This window comes from Lonchura striata, chromosome 1 (genome assembly GCF_046129695.1).
Source record: "Lonchura striata isolate bLonStr1 chromosome 1, bLonStr1.mat, whole genome shotgun sequence".
NCBI lineage: Eukaryota > Metazoa > Chordata > Aves > Passeriformes > Estrildidae > Lonchura > Lonchura striata.
In genome coordinates, this window is record NC_134603.1 from 107,970,991 (window position 1) to 107,991,098 (window position 20,108).

Genomic DNA, 20,108 nt, shown 5'->3' on the forward strand with positions numbered 1-20,108 from the left:
ATGGGCATTCTTACAAGGATCAGTGTGATTACTGCCATGAGGATCAAATTTCCTTTAATGCAAAATATGTCAATAAAAGCACTGACATATAAGCAAGCTTATATATATAATCTATATGGAAACACCTGATGGGAGAAGAAAACTATTAAACTACATTAAATCCAAATGCATTACGGAATTCAGAATCAAAGCTGCTTTACTTCAGCTTTTCTTAACTAATTATAGAAACTTTAATTTCAAGTAAGAGTAATGTGATTCAACAAATCTATTTTCAGTTAAGTTCTTTAGTCCTTTCTTGATTAAACACCTACAGTAAACAGTTTCCAATACAGCCTTTTAAGACTAAACTATCCAATTAAGAAATTACAAGATCACTGGTATAATACAGCCTCCCTGTTTTGATGCAAACACACTCTACAGCAATTACACAGTAAAGTACCAGGAAGTGAACTGGCTGTCACTGGATGCTGTTGGGAGTTTTTGAATAAAACCCTGACTCCAAAAACTGCAGCAGTTTGGGTTCTAAATACTCAATAGATCAAAGATGCCCTGACCAATACTCACCTAGTCCATAGGACAGAAGTCCAAAGGGGCATGGGGCTGCACTTCTTTTTGATATTTAATTCAGAAATCTGAATTTTCTGCTAAAAACCTCACATATGCCACTTATTGTTTGGGTATTTGAACACTGTGGATATGATTTTCTTGTTTTTATGCTTCAAATACGCTATGCTAAGTCACAGCTAAGAAGAACAAATTCAAACAAAATCAGGGCAACTACAACTGATGTGTAAGACTGTCTTCAAATAAATGGAACCAATAAAGCCAATTTAATATAATTGGTGAATGTTTATCATTTCTTACATGCCTGAGCTTGTCTTACACTACTGCAAATGGTATTGTTCTCTAACAACTTTAATTATCCTGTGTATCCTTCCCTCACTCTCAAGTCTGTGTCATCTTACAGCGGACTCTAAGTGTGGAGAGAACATACCAAGGAATTGTTGTCTTAGCCCAAGTGCTGATGCAAAGGTAATGTGTGCAGAGGTCTCAGAGCACTTTATCAGAGACACAGACAAACAGAGCAAGTACACATTCCAAACCATACTGAAGATGGCAACAAAAGGTTTAGGTGATGAAACCTCTTAGGTTTTCCAACAACTTAGAAAATTAAAACCACTGATGAAATCATAGTAAATTACAGTGAGCGCTTGGCATTAAGAACACCACAACTTTTAATGTAGAAACTAGAGGCAATCTTCCACTTCACATGAAACACAAAAGTATCAGTACAAGTCCCGGACTCTAAATATCTTGCCTGAGACACCAGTCAGTAGATGCTCAAAGAACATTCAGCAGAAAACAGCTAGGATAGACTACTCCTCTGTTCCATATGATATAGCTTTGGAGACTTAGCTTATAAAGTTCTTGAATTTAAAAATTCAAGTCTCTATTGGACTTTTCTTTCATGAACCTGGGCTTTCTGAACTGATCCAGGTATGTGTAGCCTCTTCAACATTTTATCATTAACTCCATGGTTCCATTTTTTTTTGGGATGGAGTGTATATGTAGAAAGAAACACCTTTGTTCTGTTGTTTGCACTATTCAAATTCTTGCTAATTTCTTAGCTACTAGTTTGACTTCATCTTTTCCAAAAAGGCAGTTAAAAGCTGTTACCCTTTGAAATACACTCGGTCTCTTTTCAATTAACACTTTACAAAATCCCTAAAACTATGAAAACAGACTTACTTTTCATACCTATTCTTCCATCTTTACTATGACAATGCTGCCAATTAGTTTCAATGATATGTAGTACTTGTCCACCCATGAGAAACATTACTCCTTTATTGTTAAAGAATGATTTAAAAGCCTGTATTTCAGTATAGTTGTTATCTCTGCCAAGAACCACTACCTGAAAATTCCTAGCAGGCAAAGCGAGTTTGGAACACCTACCCTGATGATGAACCTGATGGCTGCGCACCCAGAGGTGGCCATCACTTTGGCGCTGTTGGGGACCAGGTTAAAAAGAGTAGGCACAATTGCTTCAGCGCCATGGTCAAACTTGTTTCCCAAAACAGTTGAAAGGTGGCTGTTTAGAGAACACATAAATTAATTTCTTAGTCTTAAAATAACAAAGCTCATTGTGGGTTTTAAAGATTCATCTTTCCAAACAACACATTTTCTCAATTTCACAATTTCCAGGCACACTAAGAAACCAAATGCAAATTACTTTACTTCATAATAAAAAACAAATACTACAATTGGAAAGCTGAAATTTTCATGTCCATATAAAGTATCACTGTATTTCTGCTTTTTAACACACTTTGAGATGTATACATCTAAAATTTGTAATTAATTATTGAGGTTTTTTTTTCCTTTTGCATGCAGGCAAAACTACTGAACTCACCACAATCAGCCAACCATAAAATTTGACTCCCTTGCCTGTTAAAGGTTACGTTTTCAGTTTTAACAAATATAAGAACACATGCCACTTATAGTAATTTAACTGTCCATTGGTGACAACAAATAGTTTTTTCATGCAGAAAGACTATATAAAAAGAATTTGTAGCCAGCAGCAAATGACATATCAAATATATCAAAGTTTTAGGGATCATGGAGAATTCCACGTTGTTGGCCTGGATGAGAACACTTGCAGAGTACTTTTACACTTCTTCTGACTTCATGTTAGAAAATGTTACTATTATTTTCTCAAAGTTTCTATTTCCTTGGATAGGGCAGCTGTATGCTTCAACATTTCCCCTTGGTCTGTTCAAACAGGAGACCAGAAAAGCAAGGATGAACTCTCTGGTGTTCCTGTTTCAGATGGCCACTGAAAACCAGTGGTTACACTAATGTCTTTCCAGAGGATAAAGAAAGTCATGGAAAACACAGGAATGGGAAAGACTACTCTGGTTTTCCCCTCTGCCCTTGAATTTAAAGGAGTCTATGAGATGTTAATGGTGAAGATTATATTTTAGTTTAGCCACAACTTCTAAAATTATCACGGTAATCTGTCTCTTGCCAAGAGACAACCCTGGAAGTGTTCAAGGTTCGGCTGGATGGGGCTTTGAGCAATCTGGTCCTGTGCAAAGTGTCCCAACATTGCCAGCGGGGTTGGAACTAGATGATCATTAAGGTCCCTTCCAACCCAAACCCATTCCATGATTCCATGAGAGGTATTATCTCACAAAATTGCTCTACGTTCAAACCACTACAGTGCTATTCACGTTGTCTTTACAAGCAGTGCCAGTGAAGTGCAGTGCCAATCACCCAAGCATAAATGATCCTAAGATTAAGTCCCCAATATCATTCACAGCAGTTTGTATTAACCTGCACTAATGACAACTTGGCAATGATGGTACTGGTTATTCACATACAATTTGTTACAGGATTATCAACTACATCTATCCCTTCAGAGAACAAATACTTATAAGCATTTATTTTCCTCTGTGGCTTCAGATCCTGACTTGACTTTTTCAGTCACAATTTACAGCAGTCCAACACGAGAATCTCTCCTGGGACACTGAGAAAGCACCTCGAAGACAACCCCACAGTAACATCTAGCAAGGTGCACAAAGGCACACGAACTGTACTTACGCTACAGTAATGCAGGCTTCTCTAACCACCTGGGATCTGAGATCCTTGGCTGACAGCTTGAAAGCACCATCCAACAGCCGTAAATGCTGGAAAAACCCATCGTACTGTGCAGCTCCAGCAACGAGCAAGGACCGAACCTTCTTCAGCTAAAAAAACCAACATGTTTGGGTTAGGACACTGCCAATATGCATTTCAAAACACAAGAAAAGGAACCGCTTCACTATGCAAACATACATGTTGGCATGCCTTTAAAGCAAAATTTTCAAAATGTATGGCAGCAATTTAAAAAAACAGCCAAAAATTTATATTAAGTACTAGAGCTAAAAAAAAAATTCTTAAGAGTCCAGAATATAAATCAAACCAATAATTCTGTTCATATACCTGTTTATAAAAAATTAAGATGCCATAAACCTGATTAAAAAACATAAATGGTACATGCACACAAATACGTCAACACTGTAAGTGTAACCTTTCACAGCTGTACACAAGAGATATTATTGCTAGCAGTTAACCTGTAGAATATGTAACTTTGCATAAATGCCAAACTTAAACATATGTGATGGCTTCTAGAAAATCTTCCCTTTAAACGTCAGTAAAAACGCATTTTATACTTAAAAAATACTCAAACATACTTGGTATACAGAAATTCAAGGTGCAAAAATTAAAATCAAAATTTCTTTCATTACCTGGAGTGTAACAACATAAAGAAAAAAAAAATTAAAATATCTGGCTCTCTGTGCTTTATGAAATACACCCACCCAAGCCTGAAATCAGATAAAAAGTTTACCGCATTAGTTCGCTGATCCCAATCATGTTTGTCATCTGATAGAATTTCCCTGATTTTGTTCAACGTTTCTTCAAGTTCTCGACTAGAATAGATCTGAAGTATTAAAAATAAAAAAAAAAAAAAAACCAAGAAGAAGTTCACATTGTTAATATCCCAGGTAATGTGATAAAGAAAAATATCTTGAGAAGAATGCAAATACAATCCTAATCCCACAAATCTTACTCCCAAAGTTCCAGAGACCTGTGTAAGAGTTATAAACGGGCATTTTAACACCAATCTGTAAGGATATCCATGTATAATGAATATTCATGAAAAAAAGAAAAGCTGAAGAAGCAACATTTTTCCTTCCAGAATTTTTCTTTTCTTTAAGCTCATCACAAAGATTTTACCATTCACCTTTGTGATGAGCTAACCATACCCACAATTTCATTAACCTCACTTAAAAAAATAAATAATTCAATAGGAGCAGAGGTTTTAGATAATCTGCTGCAATACTACTGCAACTCAGTTTCAATTTTCATACTCTTATAATGAAACTCAACGAACATTTTAACTCATTGCAACTCTTGGAGCTGGGACTCTAAGGAACAACTGGGCTGTGAGAACAATTGGAATTTGTCTGAAAAATTAAATTAAAAGGATTCCATAGCTTCTCTATGTATAGCTACTTGAAGACTATCATTTAATAACTAACACAGTCAGTAAATAAATATAAAGAGCCACCTCTAGACAGAATTCTCACTATACAGTAAGACCACCAATACTGAAGCCTGAATAATCTAATCATGTGACAATCACTATTTGTTTATAAATTAATTAATGTCTTTATTGAACTGTACATGTATAAGAACAGATTTTTAAATAAGAAAGGAATAAAAAGCCTACTCATGAAAAAATATTGTTTTCAAATTAACTTATTTCCCTTCTATTTTCCTGGACATAACTCAAAGGATGCTTTTTTCTGCCTCCTTTTGTGCACAGACAAAATTTAAAGTTTTTTTTTTCTCTTTAGACTGAGAAAAACTTAAAGAGAATATGAAACAAATTACTAAGCAGAAGCTAATCTGGCCAGAGCTTTGTTTTGTTTGTTTTTTTTAAAGCATTTTCAGCTGAACGTTTCAATTTTTTTGGATCAGAAGTTTTTTTACATAATCACATTGGGCAAAATTCACCAGCCCATACACAAGTACCTGACACCACCTGAAACACCATTTAATATATTTGTGTATACTGGTAGCCTATTAATAGTTGTTAAACAACCCTAGTTTATTCTAACACTAATTCTGTAAGTATCATACTCTTAAAAAAAAATATTGTGTGTGTCTCAGTAAGCTTTTTTATCAAAATTCATTTCCATTCTGAAAGAAAATTTTCTTTGAAAGAAAATTCCGTGAAAGTGCAAAGGACTAGTTTTTCTTTGAAAGTGTAAAGGGCTAATCACTGGTTAAGGTTAACTCAAGATGCAGTTTTATATTACAGTGACACTTCATGCCATCAGAATTCATTACATGATTCAATCTCCTCAGAATCTCCCTTTACCATAAGCCTCTTTGACCTGTCTCTGGCTCAGTTCAAACCTTTAATACACAGCAAGCTCATCCCACAAGAGAGGCGAAAATTTCTTTGCAAACTTAGCATTTCTCTGTGAATTTATCACAAAGCAAGGTGCAACAAGAAGGGAAGCAGGATGATGCCTTTTGGTGGTATCTAATTGAGGACTGTTCAATGTACACTCAAATCTCAGAAGTCTTGGTCAAGGTACAAAAACTTCTTGCAAGCTGTTTCATTAAGTCCTGAAAATATAACTTTTTTGTTGTCAGCCTCTGTGTCATAAGAGACCATGTTGTACAGTATAGTTACTGCTGCAAGACTAAAACATGCTGGGCCCTAGGCAGTCACAGAAGCAACCCCTACAACGGGTTAATGTCTACCCTATATAGCATTTCCAGGCAAATAACTGATCTTTTTCTTTAATTACCTGGCACAAATAGAACTGGACTTAGGAATATTCAAATTGGCATTGCAGTGGAGAATTTAATAAATGGTATAATTTTATTTTGTCATTAAATTAAAACCGTAATTCCACTGAAAAATCCTGTATTCTCAAGACTGCACATACCTGCCTTAATTTCATAGGAATAAAAGGCAGTATTTTAATAATTTCTTTTCTCCCTGGCCACAATTAATTATACTTTTAGCAGGCCAAGATTAAATTATGTGTTCAGCCACTGACATAATGTATTTTTTGTTCACAAGTTCCCACATCAGACTTTATAAAAGAACTGAACTTCTTTTCAAACAAATTTTAGCTACAAATGGGAGTTACTCCTAATATCCCAAACAGAATTTTCTTCTGTTTCAGCAACGGTTTAAGATGTAAAAACAGTATGGTTGTAATTTTGAATATGAAGGTACAATCCTGTTATTATAGTACATTTTGGCACACAGATCCATCAGACTACATCTAAAAATCACCCATCTTCTTCATAAACTGCTGCTATCCATTAGAGGGCAACATAAACACACCGCATTAAAGGCAACTGGTAACATCAAAGACAGCAAAAATTAAGAGTTCAAACACAAGTAAATAATAACTATGGCAAGTATTTTCAATACGGGGATTTAAAACTGGGTACAAGTAAACAATATAACATTCCTAAAAAAAGATGAGCAGTCATAAGAAAAGCTTCCTGGAAAGTCAGATCTACCATTGGAGACTTTTACGGATGACTTAAAACATATCCACACAGTAAGTAATCTCAATTTATTTGATTAATTCAAATGCACTCAAATCCTGATCCAGAATTGAACCTGGTTTTCCATATAGTTTCCTTTCTTACTTTCATTGAAGCCACTACTAAAACCCATAAATACAGTGAAAACAGAAGAGACACAGGAATGGGCCCAGTAACATCAAACAACTCTCTCTCCTCATGCTGTCCTTTGCTTTTAGGATAATTTGTTAAAACTACAGGTCACAAACATTCTTTCTTCACAAGTCTAACAGAGAAATATCCCACTTCCTTAGTAATTAACATGGTCACAGAATGTGAAATCTGCTTTGGTTTTCTTTTTCTTAAAGATCAAAGACTGTCCACAACCAGAAGCATGAAGTTGGCCAGGAAGTTATTATTCCTAAGGACAAAGAAAAAAAATAACGTTTTTTTTTTCTTGCATGCTCATCTATGAGCCAAATAGGTAATTTTGGTGTCAGCTACACATTTCTCGCCTGCCTCCTCACCTCAGCTTGAGGGAGATTAGTAAAGACAAACATCTTTCTCTACCTCCTGAAGCTTAGAGAATGACCTACCTTCCTAGGCCATTCAGCAGTCAGACAGAAAATAACATGTGTTGGTCCATGTGGTCACCCCAGTTTTGTTCCTGCAGTGTTACTAACCAGCCTGAGTAATCAGAGAACTCTGTGTGGGACTGTACTTGAGACTGCACACACTAAGATGCTGAACTACACATTCTCTGTTCTGTGGAACATGGCTCTGTTCAACATAACAGGAATAAACAATATTGAGAGTTGCATGTTTTTATCCTCCAAAGAATTCTTAACACAGTCTGAAGAGGCAAAGATACATAAAGCTCTTACAGTGTTAGACAAAGACCTCCTTGATGTGACAGGGATCATGGAGATTGAGTGCTCCCTCATGAAAGCAGACAGTATTGCTGCCTGCAGAAGCAGATCTAACAACTATGCTTGGGAAATAAAAATAGAACAAAAGTACATATTAAGAAAGGGGAGTCTTAGAAAATCCTTCTGTCATTTGGGAACTATGGCTTACTGAGATTTTGGTTGTGTTCCACACCACAGCTGCTCAAGGAAAACTTATTCAAAATAGCCCTTGTATGCTACACACATATTCAATGACTCAACTATGTGAAAGTATCAAATACATGCAATTCCCACACTAAAAGGATATAAATTCAAATCTGATCTTTTAATTAAGAACTCAGAATCCAACAAGTTCATTAGTATGAAAATAAGGCAGTAGATTGAATTTTTTTTAAGTACTACTAGAATAAGGACATGTATACCAGACACCATTACAATTCACGCAAATTTGAAAATACCATTCTTGCTGTTTAAATTATTTGCCTATATTATTATTATTACTTTCCCAACATCATGTTAATCTTTTTCTTATTAAAACATCCAATTATTTTCACAAGTTCCCTGAAAAAGTTTGAGAAAAGCAATAAGGCATTTTAGCCAAAACACAATGTAGTAATAATTAGTAGGACAGTAAAGAAAAGGTGGCACTCTTTTGGTAACTCCCGGGAAAATATGATGAGCCTTCCATGGAGACTCTAAGGTCAGAAAGAGGGAAAACTAATGATACGTGCCTAAAACAATGTAAAATTATGTAAATTTTAAAAGCAGGTTAACCCATTATTACAAATAACATATTTCTGAAGACAAACATGAATATACACAGAATCTCACCTGTACAGTAGGAACATCTGTAAATGCCTTAATAAAATCATCCTCATCCACAGCTCCAGCTCCTCCTTCTTTAGAGGAACCTAAAAAAAAAAAAATACTGTTAAACAGGATGTAACACACATCAAGGTTTTAAATCTCTTAAAAGCATCTTTCACCACACCTACTTTCAATCATTCATCTTACAAAAATGCTGCATGTAGAATTGTACATAATGTGTAGAATCACAAGACCTTGAATTCTGACTTCACCATAAGGAAAAAAAAAAAACAACTTTTTTTTAACCCAAAACGAACAATTCTAGGTAATTTCCAATTTGACAATTTTAATGGTGTCATAATTTTTATTTTTGTGTCTAATCAGAAACATGTTTCATAAAACAATCCTCTAGCAGCTATTTGCATTTAATTCTGAGACCTGCACCCTGACAACAAAAATGTTCTAAAATAAAGCCCCAAATTTCAAATTATTTACCAGAGCAAGCACTATTCATCACTAAATGGAATTCCTCCAGATGAATTTTTGTCTTAACATATGTGTCTTAGGTAATCAACCCTGAAAGTCTTGGGGTTGGTTTTCGTGTTTTCCATTATTCACACATTAATCTAAGAAGTGTGAGGTACATTTCTTAGTCTTAAGGTTACAAGAACTTCAACAACAAAAGAAAAGACACGGTGAGGAGAATTTGCACTGGAGCAAAATCTGAACTTCAGTGACCTTGTTTTCTGACCACTCAGGATGGAACTCTTCTCACATGACAGAATACTGACAGGTAACCACCTGCTGGTTTCACACTGGTATACCTTGCAAATTTCATTAACATCTTTTCTTAGAAGCTAAGACAACTGTATTTGAAAACAATGTTTGGATTTTGCTTTCCTGCAAAAACTTGGGTTATTGAGAAAGCTCCCTTTTTAAAAGGAATTAGCTCAAGTCTGCTATCAAATCAAAGAACAAGGTCTTTAAGTCCAGGCTATGCTACAAGTCTACTCCAAGCACAAGGTGAAGCTTGGCAGAACCCTTAAGTATCTTCAATAATTGCATCAGGAAGGTAATACAACAAAACATATTGACCACATGGAATCAGTCCAGTTGAACATTTCCTTTCTGAAAGGAAAAACAATTCGTCATAGCAAATGAGTATTTGGGAACAAGTGCCTCTTTCAGAGTGAGGCCTACAGGATAGATGGAAGAATGCCCTCCCTAAGTGGCAGAATGAAATGGAGGTATCACACAGAGAAGACACATATTTTACTAATTATAGAACAAGCATAAAGAAAAAGCATTTAAGAGACTGAGTGGTCAATCAGAACAAAAAGCTAGGAATTCTTGAAGAAAAAAAATTTTGGTGGCTGCACTCTAAGAATCATGGTTTACTGTCCCTGATCTCTTAATTATAGTGAAGGAAATTAAGTCTCCTATGTTTGTATACATGTATCGTTTGGAAATACAAGGGTGCACTACTACTATAAATTTGGTGGCAAACTTACTAGATCTCAACACTGCTGTGCAGAACAAGATCTCTCACATACCTTTGTGGCTTATTAGTGTAAAACCACAGAATCTGGACACAGTACCTGCATTATGATATAGGAATACCTAATAGATTTTGAGGCTTTAGCCTCAAAGGATGCTATAAAGAGATGCTGTACACAACACATTTCAACATGTGTATCTCCAACACCATCTGTCACAATTGCCAGTGGCAGCCAGAAGAGAAAATATAAATTATAACCACTTATTCCTTCTCCTTCCAGAGAGTAGAGGGAACAAACCCTTCCATAAATGTAATGACTATCTGAGCAGCTAAAAAAAAAATGAAGAGATTAAGAACACATCCTTCTCTGCCACACAAACTTGTACAGCTCTTCAAAGGGAAAATACGCTTGTCAGAGCAGAATTTTGTGGAGACACCTAGAATTTGGCCCAGTGTAAAAGTAGGAGGTGCAAACATGTTAAAGTGGGTGGTACAGACAGCAATGTACATGCTCATAACCTCATTTGTTTGTCCACAAATACTCTGACATTTAAGAAAATCTAATAGAAACAAAACAGATTCAATATACAGTACCTACTCTGGAAAAGTAAATAGAAAAGTAAGGTTATAAAAGCTCTGTATTATTATTCAGTTACATAAATACACAAACACCTATGCTAACACAGGGAAAAAAAGTACTTTGCATTTCCATCCTTACCAACTTTTTTAGGGAATAAACTACAGAAACATTACAAACTGACACATATAGGCCATGAACATAAAAATATAGAAAAGATGTTTGGACTTCAAGTATTTCTAGTTCACTGCTGTACATCATGAAGAAAAAGATTAAAAGGAGATGAAGTTGCCCTTGCTAAGTAAGTAAATGCTGTTACTTTCAGTCTGCCCTAAAGTATCACTTTTAAAATTAGGAAACAGCATGCGTTACATGACAGGTACTTCTAGCACCTAAGCATCACCTAGTAATTCATCCTGAGCAGTAAGGAAAAATCCTTTATCCAAGGAATGACATTTTTTTCCTTCTAAAAGAGAAAGAGGAGGGACAGACTATTATTTAAAATTCAGTTGACAGAGTCCAGACACAGAGACCTTTCCATCCTCCTGAGTTTCAACAACTAGTTCACATCCACAAACCAATTTTCTTTTAAATTAATACTCTCCAAAAGTTGTTTTATTAACTGGTAAAAAAAAGTATTATGTGGTTCAAAGTAATCTGTAAACCACACTTCACTTCTATTTCACAGATCTTTCTCCTCAACTGCATGATGGCATATGCATACCAAAGCAAAGTATGAAGTAACTTCTCTTCATGTAATATAGAAGTCAGAAGTCCACACTGCCTAAAGAGGAAAAATACTGTTCCATTTTCCCCTTCCCTTTCCAATCTATACATATTTTTTACCAACTCTGTTTACCAAGTCACTGTTTCTGTAGAGGCAATAAAAAAATGACAGAAGTCCACCTGCTGTTTTCCAATTCAGGAGAAAGTATTTTACTGTGCTAACAAGATACATAACAGTCATACACATGCAATGCCTTCAAAGGATCTCTCAGGCTTTTGTAAGGATTGATTCCTCCACGAAAGCAACACCAGAGCTTTACTAAATTCTCAATTCAGACAGTGTTGTCTCCAGACCCCAAACTGATATATCTGACAGAGCACATGTATAAGATGTTTTGTTCCTTACCTTCTCAGACCAAGCTTGTGATTACTAATTTCTTGTATCTCTCTCTAGTATTAATTCCTTCCACTGAAAAGTGCATGCTCAAGGCTCCCCAAGGCACATACAGTCCTTTGACCAAATACGGACAAGTTTAGCTACTGCATTCCTAAAGGCAAGAACACTATAAACAATTCTAGGGGGCTTTAACCCCATTGCATTTTTAATATCTTTAAGTGCTCAGCACACAGCTAAAATCCAGAGCCTCATCAACTGGATAATTATATTTCCCTGTCTTTGGACTTGACTCCAACTGAGCTGTTTTTCACCTGAGACCCAGAAGAAAAAACTGTCTAATGGAGAGGAATAAAAATACATGCAACACATTTATGCACATTGTTTCCAAACCTTTACTTTTTCTTATCCTTCAAGCCTTCTAGTTAGACAGACTCTCAGAGAGCCCTGGAAGCCTCAGTTCCCCTTCAGGAAGCTAGTGAGACTATATCAAACATAACAGACAGACTTGAAATAGAAGTGTATCATGGCAGCTGAAGTGCTGGGGGGAGTGGTGGGGGGTTTTGATAGGTTTCTCTTTTTAGTGTGTGCATCTTCAGTTTGTTTTCTTTTTTAAACTGAAGTTCAGTGATTCTGGAAATAGAGGCATATCCCTCACTTCCTGCAGACTGCTAACAGAGATGACACTTTCATGAGTTAAACATAAAGGTTTCTAACACTTTGCAAGGCCCTAGGAGTCTTTTTTTGGAAGGTTTATTCCAGTCATAAGGCCAAGTTCAGCACTGAGAAAACTCAACACCAGAAAGGGGTACTGTATGCAAGCAAGGGAATTACCCAGCCTTTTGTGAAATCAATTTTTCACCCAGGAGTTAATTCCTGTGGTTGAGTTTTTCCCCTCTTCAGACTGAAACACTTGAAATACTTCCAATATATCACAACTTTGGAATGTTCACTTGCTCTACTGCCTTGATGCTCTCTCCAGTATTATCTACTAATCTGTACATAATGGGATGACAAAACAATGGTGCAACACTATATGGAAAAAGAAAGATTCTGAATGTGATTTTGGACTTGTATTCCTGTTTTGAAAAAGAGAACTGCTTATTCAAAACATGCCTAACTGTTAATAAAGTACACAAGTGCTGGCCTAAAAGTACAAAAAAATTTGCTCCATTTGTATTTGGTAGCAGGCCTTTACTAGTCAAATTCATTTTTTTCTACTTTCATAAGTCCTTTGAAAAAATTTCACAATAAAAATTTTCACAGTGAAAAAAGGGAATTTCAGGGTATAGAAGCTTAGGAGTATAACAAATACTCAAAAACTCCATTTCACTTTTTGTTCCTAAATACTTTTCTCAAAATGTCAAAATGTTTTCCTAAAAAAATTTAACTATTTTCTGATACAACATGCATCACAATTTAACATTAGTAAACTCTGAAAGGGATACTGTTTCTCAGATGTCTTTTATCACTCAGAAATCTCTAACTGTAGGAAATAACTATCTTACTTAAGAACATACCTACAGTAAAATGATCGGGACTATAATTTTTTTTTTTGGAAAGACAACGAAATGTTACACCTTTGTCTCAGCTAATTAAAAAGCTTCATTTCTTATCTATCAGAAACTGAAGCAAAACATGCAGTTCATTCTGGACTGAAAGAAAAAACTACTGTTACCCTTTTGGCTCTGTAGGTTAATAAACAATCAGCTGCAAATTAGGAGCAGGCAGCAGCTTCAGCTCGGCGTGGGATAAATGGGCAGGATAAGCTCAAGTACTTACTCAGCTTTTCATATAATAGGTTAACTGGCAACTCCCACTCACTCCTACTGACCTCTGTCATTCCAGCACTGGTACAGCTGAGCACTAAATCACAAAAGGGAGGGGCTAAAACGAGAATAAAATAAACTGGCCAAGATGAATAGTGTCACTGAGCAAGTTCCCTAGTCTGCCTCACTGTGGGGCCATACAAACACCAAGGCAGCACAATCCAGTGGCTGACTCAGGATACAAATGAGTTAGAGAAGACAAGGTAGGAAATCAGCCCAGGCAGCTTAAAAAAGTACAGCTGCTGAAAGTCTAAGTACAGGCTGAAGGGAATAGAGCAATACTTAAACAAAATGAACTCAAGGAAGGACAACTGCAGAAGCTACATGGTGAAATGGACAGCCTCTCTCACAAGACCGGGAGTGGAGCAGATCTAAGGAAAGTGCTGATACCAAACAAAAATAAACAAACAAGCCAACACACACACAAACTATAAATAATAGATCACAACAATCCTATCAATGATGAAGAAACAAAACCTAATTGTTTCTTCAGCATGGTACTTGCAATAATAACCACATTCTGTTCCCAGCCATAGTGGGCAGATGTTGCAAAGGTCATATTTAATTATTTGAATGTACATTCTGCTGTCTGTTAGTGTCTGTAACAGGGATTTTTCCTGAATCTTCTGTAGCTCTCAGTCTTTGCAAAATCTACTTGGTTCATCCTTGGGTCAGGCCTCATTATTTACTGTTAAAGTGGTATCTGTTAGGGGCCAGGGAAGGAAATTTCCAGTGCTTCATGATCTGAATTACAACCTCTGAGATGGCAAGGGTGACTTTTAAGGCAAATTACTCTGATACTACCCTCCTGTACAGATTGATCTCAATCTCAGTAAGTCAGTAAGGACTCTCTTTATCTTTCCAAGTATCATGAGATTACAAAAATAGTCTAGAATAGTATATCTTCCTAAATTTGGTTCCGTAAAACGGGAACCAAATGATCAGAAAAAGGCTGGAGACTGAGAAGTTTTGAAAATTCCCTTCACATTTTAAATTACTGAGTTATCTAAAGTTATTTGATATACTGTGCATAGAGACCTTGATGTATTAACATATTTTAACATTCAAAATGTTCTTATTCCCATGTTTGAAAAACTGATCTGTGAACTTCAACTGACATACTTGAATAAAACCACCCATAAAACTAGCAAATAAGTATTCTTCAGTCTCAAGTATCAGTATGAAGCACAGTGGTGTTCTTTGGATGACTGAAAGTCACCCAGTATAGATGCTTTCAGTTTGCCTGCTTAAGTTAGGAAAACATTTAAGAGCAACAATGAAGCAGCAGTTGCTCAAATAAAAACCACTTGGATCAAGATTAGACAAGATTTTTTTTTTTTTTTAGACAAGACCCATAGTTTCAGATAATTACACTGGTAAATCCTATAAGATGGATATAATTAGACCAACTTAGATAAAATTAAGTAGTAAGTAAGACAAAATTAAGTAACTTGTACTGTCAGCACCACTTACTGGTTTTGCTATACAAGTTAAGAAATAGATTATGCTGCTAATTGACACAACTCTGACAATAAAACTGTGGGGAAGACCAAACCATTAAGAGCTGCAGAGATTCTAGCTTAGATAAGTTTTCATCAACTCAAGTTCCACTGCCTTGTGTCCATTTCCTGAGACAACAGCAACTGCATATGCAAACAACTAACTACCCGTTCTCCAAAGCCTCTCTGTTACCATAAATTATTGCAAGCACACACTTTGTCTACCAGAGAAACCTCACAAAGAGAAGTTCACTGGGAGATGAACTTACTGGGTTACTCAACACATCTGTCATATAGTAGTTATTACCTGCCTATAGGGAAACAGGAGAGTGAGAGAGCAGCAAAAGGAACCCGTACCAGTCTCATGGGCCACTGCAGTTCACGATTCAGTAACAGCCTAAAATGCCTCTGACTGGAGATGCCTTTGACAAAGACACCCAGGCAGGCAACTAGTATCAGGAAATCTGTTCAGCTGTTCCAACACAAGCCAGCAGAGTTTTTGAAATGAATTTCAGAAAAAGGTTTTTACATCATCAGATACAATACTAAACCCAAATGAACAATTTTTTTTTCCTCCCCAGCATCTCCTGGCAAAGCCTTGCTGTTATTTTAACCAGCTTAGATAACAATTCAAGTGACTAAGCAGAATAGAAATATATTCACTAGAAAGTCCACTTTAAGGGAACTGACAGATAAATTCTGTCATGTTCAGCCCCAGTAACTGACATTCACTCTTGTCCACCCCACTTCCTCCAATGCCCAAGTCATCATCCCTGAGGCACCCAGAAAGCCTTTCAAACTGAAACAGCAGCATAAACTTAACAAAACAGCACAGTATCTTGAAATAGCTTTACAATACCTTGTATCCCTTATTTTATCTATGTTAGAAATTTGGCAGACACAGTTAGAGAACTTCCCAAGACAGCCCACCTATACTGCGCCTGTTCCATTAAAACATTTCTCCTAAATGCCAGAGACATTGCTCATGAACAGAAGTTGCTACCCAACAAGTGAGTGTGCTGTCTCTGAGGGCTGAGATGCTAAACAGGTCTCTCCATACAATTACACACTGCAGGAGAGAATAGGAGCAGAGGGACAAGCAGAAATTAGGAGTGAGTGCCCTTACAAGGAAGAAGGTGGTGCCAGGTTTTCAACTATTAGGACAGCACATCTCAAACTTTGAGGTGTGACATGTTTATCAGGTACAAATAAAGGACTCCTGTACTAAGAGGAAGGACAAAGTAATTCTTAGGTAGACTGAGGATGACAGCACCAGCACACATGCAGTAAAATTTGAAGCTGCTCTTGAGCATGTGAATTCCTTTGGAATTATGTATTGAATATTACATGCTTCAAGAAACTTAATCAGTAATGTCTGAAGTTAAATCTCAAAATTGAATGCATAGTTTCAGCAAGTTTAGCCTCAATTCCTTTGTACACAGTTTCACAGGTATAAAAGATTAATAATACCAACTCTTCACAGACATGCTGTGGTGATCAATTCAATTAATAAACATTTACCAAGCACACAGTAAATAAGAAAATTACAAATCAAGGAAAATAACAATGCAAACTTAGTACAAAGTTTGGACAGAATACATTAGGTAAGACCAAAGCCTGGATGTGGAAGAAGCCAAGCACTTCCACAAGCAGCAACAACAGAGATGCCTGACTTTTTAGGCTTATCTCAAATTGATTAGTGTTGGTTTGTACTCAACTGGAAGCTCATGCAGTCATCTTTCAACTCATGCACAGTGTTCATGCTCCCATGGTAATCTTTCAAAGCACTCATATATTAATTTTCTCTCCTGGCACTCAGTTTTCATAAATAATTAAAAGGACATACATTTGCGACCCTAGCCCATTTGTTCAGTTTCAACAGGTGACTTCAGAAGTTATGCTAGCTTTATGAACATTATAGCATTAGTCTTATTTTCAATGTAACTTCCTAACAGCCTACTTACATTTTACTTCAATTTGATCCTAGTTTTACATCTCAATGGGGAAAATTGCACTAATTATTTTACATTACAGAAATTACTGAGAATAACCAGGAACACAAACCATTGATTTGTACAATTGATCTGTAATTCTGATGCCAAAACAGAATGATTTGAGATACTGTGACGTAATAGTTTCAGTAATACAGAATTTTCATTACTGTTTTCAGTGCCCATTTGTGTATTCCATTCTGCAACAATTTATACAGACACTTTACTAACAACAATTCATACCACCTGTCACCACAAACTACACAATTACCATTTCTACATCTTCTAGATAATACATTTTATCTTTTACTTCTAGAAGTTCACTAGGGTAAGACATCAGGTTAAAATAACTTGACTTTGAAGTGTTGTTTTTTCTCTTATATTTTAAAAAACATTTAATTTATACAGTCCAAAAATAATTTCCAATACAGGTGCAAATACTTAAGCATACACCATTGTCAAAAGAAACTAAACAAGTTTATTAAGACTCTTCTCCCACACAACAACACACCACCCTATAAAGAGGAATCACACCTGCTACTCCGCAAAGCAGCAATGCAGGAACATTTTGGAATGGTTGTCTTTGCTTACTCTTCAACACAGTCACAGTCCATAAGGACTCCAAATGGCAGGGTCAGCTGCTTTTAGACCATCTTCCTCCTCCCTCCTTCCTCTTTTTCCTTCTAGTTTAACCCGCATGAAAATATAAACAAATTGCTTCCCCTTCTTATTGCTTCAAATAATCTGTACTCAGTGTCAGCAGCTAAACAAGGGCTGGGTTGTCTTCCTTATTCTCTTTACTGTCTGGTACAACCACAATTGCCAGTAAAATGTCTACGACCAGAACCCAAGACAGAGATGTCACAAGCAGTCTGGGCTACATCTTGCAGTGCACTTTTATCTCCAGACCTCTTCATTTGTGCTCCACTGTGCCCCAATTTTATCTGTTTGTAAGCTGACTTCTAGACTATGAGCCTTTTGAGAAAAGACGGTCTGATATAATATCACGCTTTTATCAACATAATGAATCCTACAATTTAACTGAAACTTCTAGAAATTTAGTGAAAAACAGGGTAGCATGAACTATCACTTGGGTGACACGCAGAGAACACAGAGACCAATGAACAGTGTTATGGACACATATACTTATTTTCTGAAGGTATATGTATAGGTGTGACTACATATATATATATATTCATAATTTATCATGTTTGTTTGTTTCATTCAGATTCCTTATGAAGGTGGATTTTTCAATCCCCCTGCTGAAGAGAGTTGCAAAGGAAGGTTTTTTTTACACAAATGGAAACCCCAGTGATTGCACAACCATTTATAATGGTCGAAGGAGAACAGAGCACCGATCATATGGAAGGGAACCCTAACATCAAGTGTCATTCAGGAGAATAAACAACAACAAAATCCGGTAACTCTCAGAGGACACAGAAAGTTGAAATTCCTCCTACCTCCCTGAACTCTGGATTAGATTAAAATAGCAGTTCATGACCACATGATTGCAACCCAGCAATTCCATGGGCAAGGATCTTTTGGGATAGAAGTTAATTGACATTAACTGTGGGGAAAAGGAAGAAAACAGGCATTCTGTAAGAAATTCTCTGATTCAGACTCTGATACCCAAGGCTAATCTCTAAGGCTGATCAGAATGACAAAATGACTTTTTAGCTGGGATGTTGAAGAAAAATCCTTGAATTTCATCACCACCTGAAAGTCAAAACAGAAACAAAGTGCCACAGAATGTCAGGGGTCCTTTGCTTTCTAATATTACCTCAGAGGAGCTTTACATCATACAAAGGGCCAGGGTAGAACAAGAAAAACCAAAAAAAATCCTAGTTTATTTTACACAATAAACAGAGCACTTTGGAAATCACTTAATGAGGGCTAACAAGAATAACAGAGGAGATATTAACAAACTTACTTCCTGCAGAATTCCAATTTTTTTTAAAAACCCTTGTAGGCATTGATTATTATGATTTTTTTTTTTGTACAAGTGAACATAGAATTCTCTTGAGTCTGGAGACAATCAATACAGTGAGCATGAGTCTATCTTGTTTCAAATCTATTCACTAACCATGTGTATTTACAGTTCCACAATTACTGAAGCCCTTCTAACACTAATGTATTTTAACTACAGCATGTAGTTCTAAAGAGGTTAACTTCAACTGGCTGAGATTTCACCTATCTTTCAGTCTCAGATTTGTTTTATGCAGGGCCTTTTCATTTAAATTTTGTCCTACTAAAGCCTCTAAAAGCGTCCAAATGTCTTCTGCTAGGAAATTGAGCCAAAAAAACCAAGTAAGCACCATTTTAATACTTTTCAACAAAGACCTGTATGTCTTATTGAGAAGGGAAAAAAAGTATAATGGCAGATACAAAAAACTAACTTAACGTTTCCTGAAGTTGGGAACAGCTTCCTACAGCTCCTCTAAGTAACTATAGTTCTCACAGCCTTCTACTGCCAAACTGCTCCTCCAGTTCAACCAGGCTTTCCAGTTACCTCAAAAAGTGTAACAATACTGTCAGTGTAAAACAATAACCAATACATAATATTGCCAGACCACCAATGTTCTAAGTATGAAAACAACTCCAATGAATTACAGATAAAAATACACCATACAGTATCTTCCTGCTGAAAACCCTGCAAGAAGTATAAAGTTCACCTTGTTTCAAATTACAACACTAAGACTAATGCTCCAGTCCCACAGAGGTTTCTGAAAAAAAAAAAAAAATTCGAAAGAAAGTTAACAGAAACGTCTGTCATGATTATAT

At 36.2% G+C, this 20,108-nt stretch overlaps 1 protein-coding gene across 28 annotated transcripts in view; it reads right to left on the reverse strand.

The window, feature by feature from the left end:
* The window catches only part of CLASP2 (cytoplasmic linker associated protein 2), a 140,706-nt gene that overhangs the window by 59,903 nt on the left and 60,695 nt on the right, over positions 1–20,108 (reverse strand). For all 28 annotated transcript variants that reach the window (XM_077786454.1, XM_077786455.1, XM_031503912.2 and 25 more), the window contains 4 exons: positions 8,838–8,917; positions 4,385–4,477; positions 3,598–3,743; positions 1,954–2,089 (listed from right to left, as the gene is read on the reverse strand). In XM_077786454.1, coding sequence (XP_077642580.1) covers positions 1,954–2,089; positions 3,598–3,743; positions 4,385–4,477; positions 8,838–8,917 — 455 coding nt within the window. The remainder of the gene's footprint in view (positions 1–1,953; positions 2,090–3,597; positions 3,744–4,384; positions 4,478–8,837; positions 8,918–20,108) is intronic.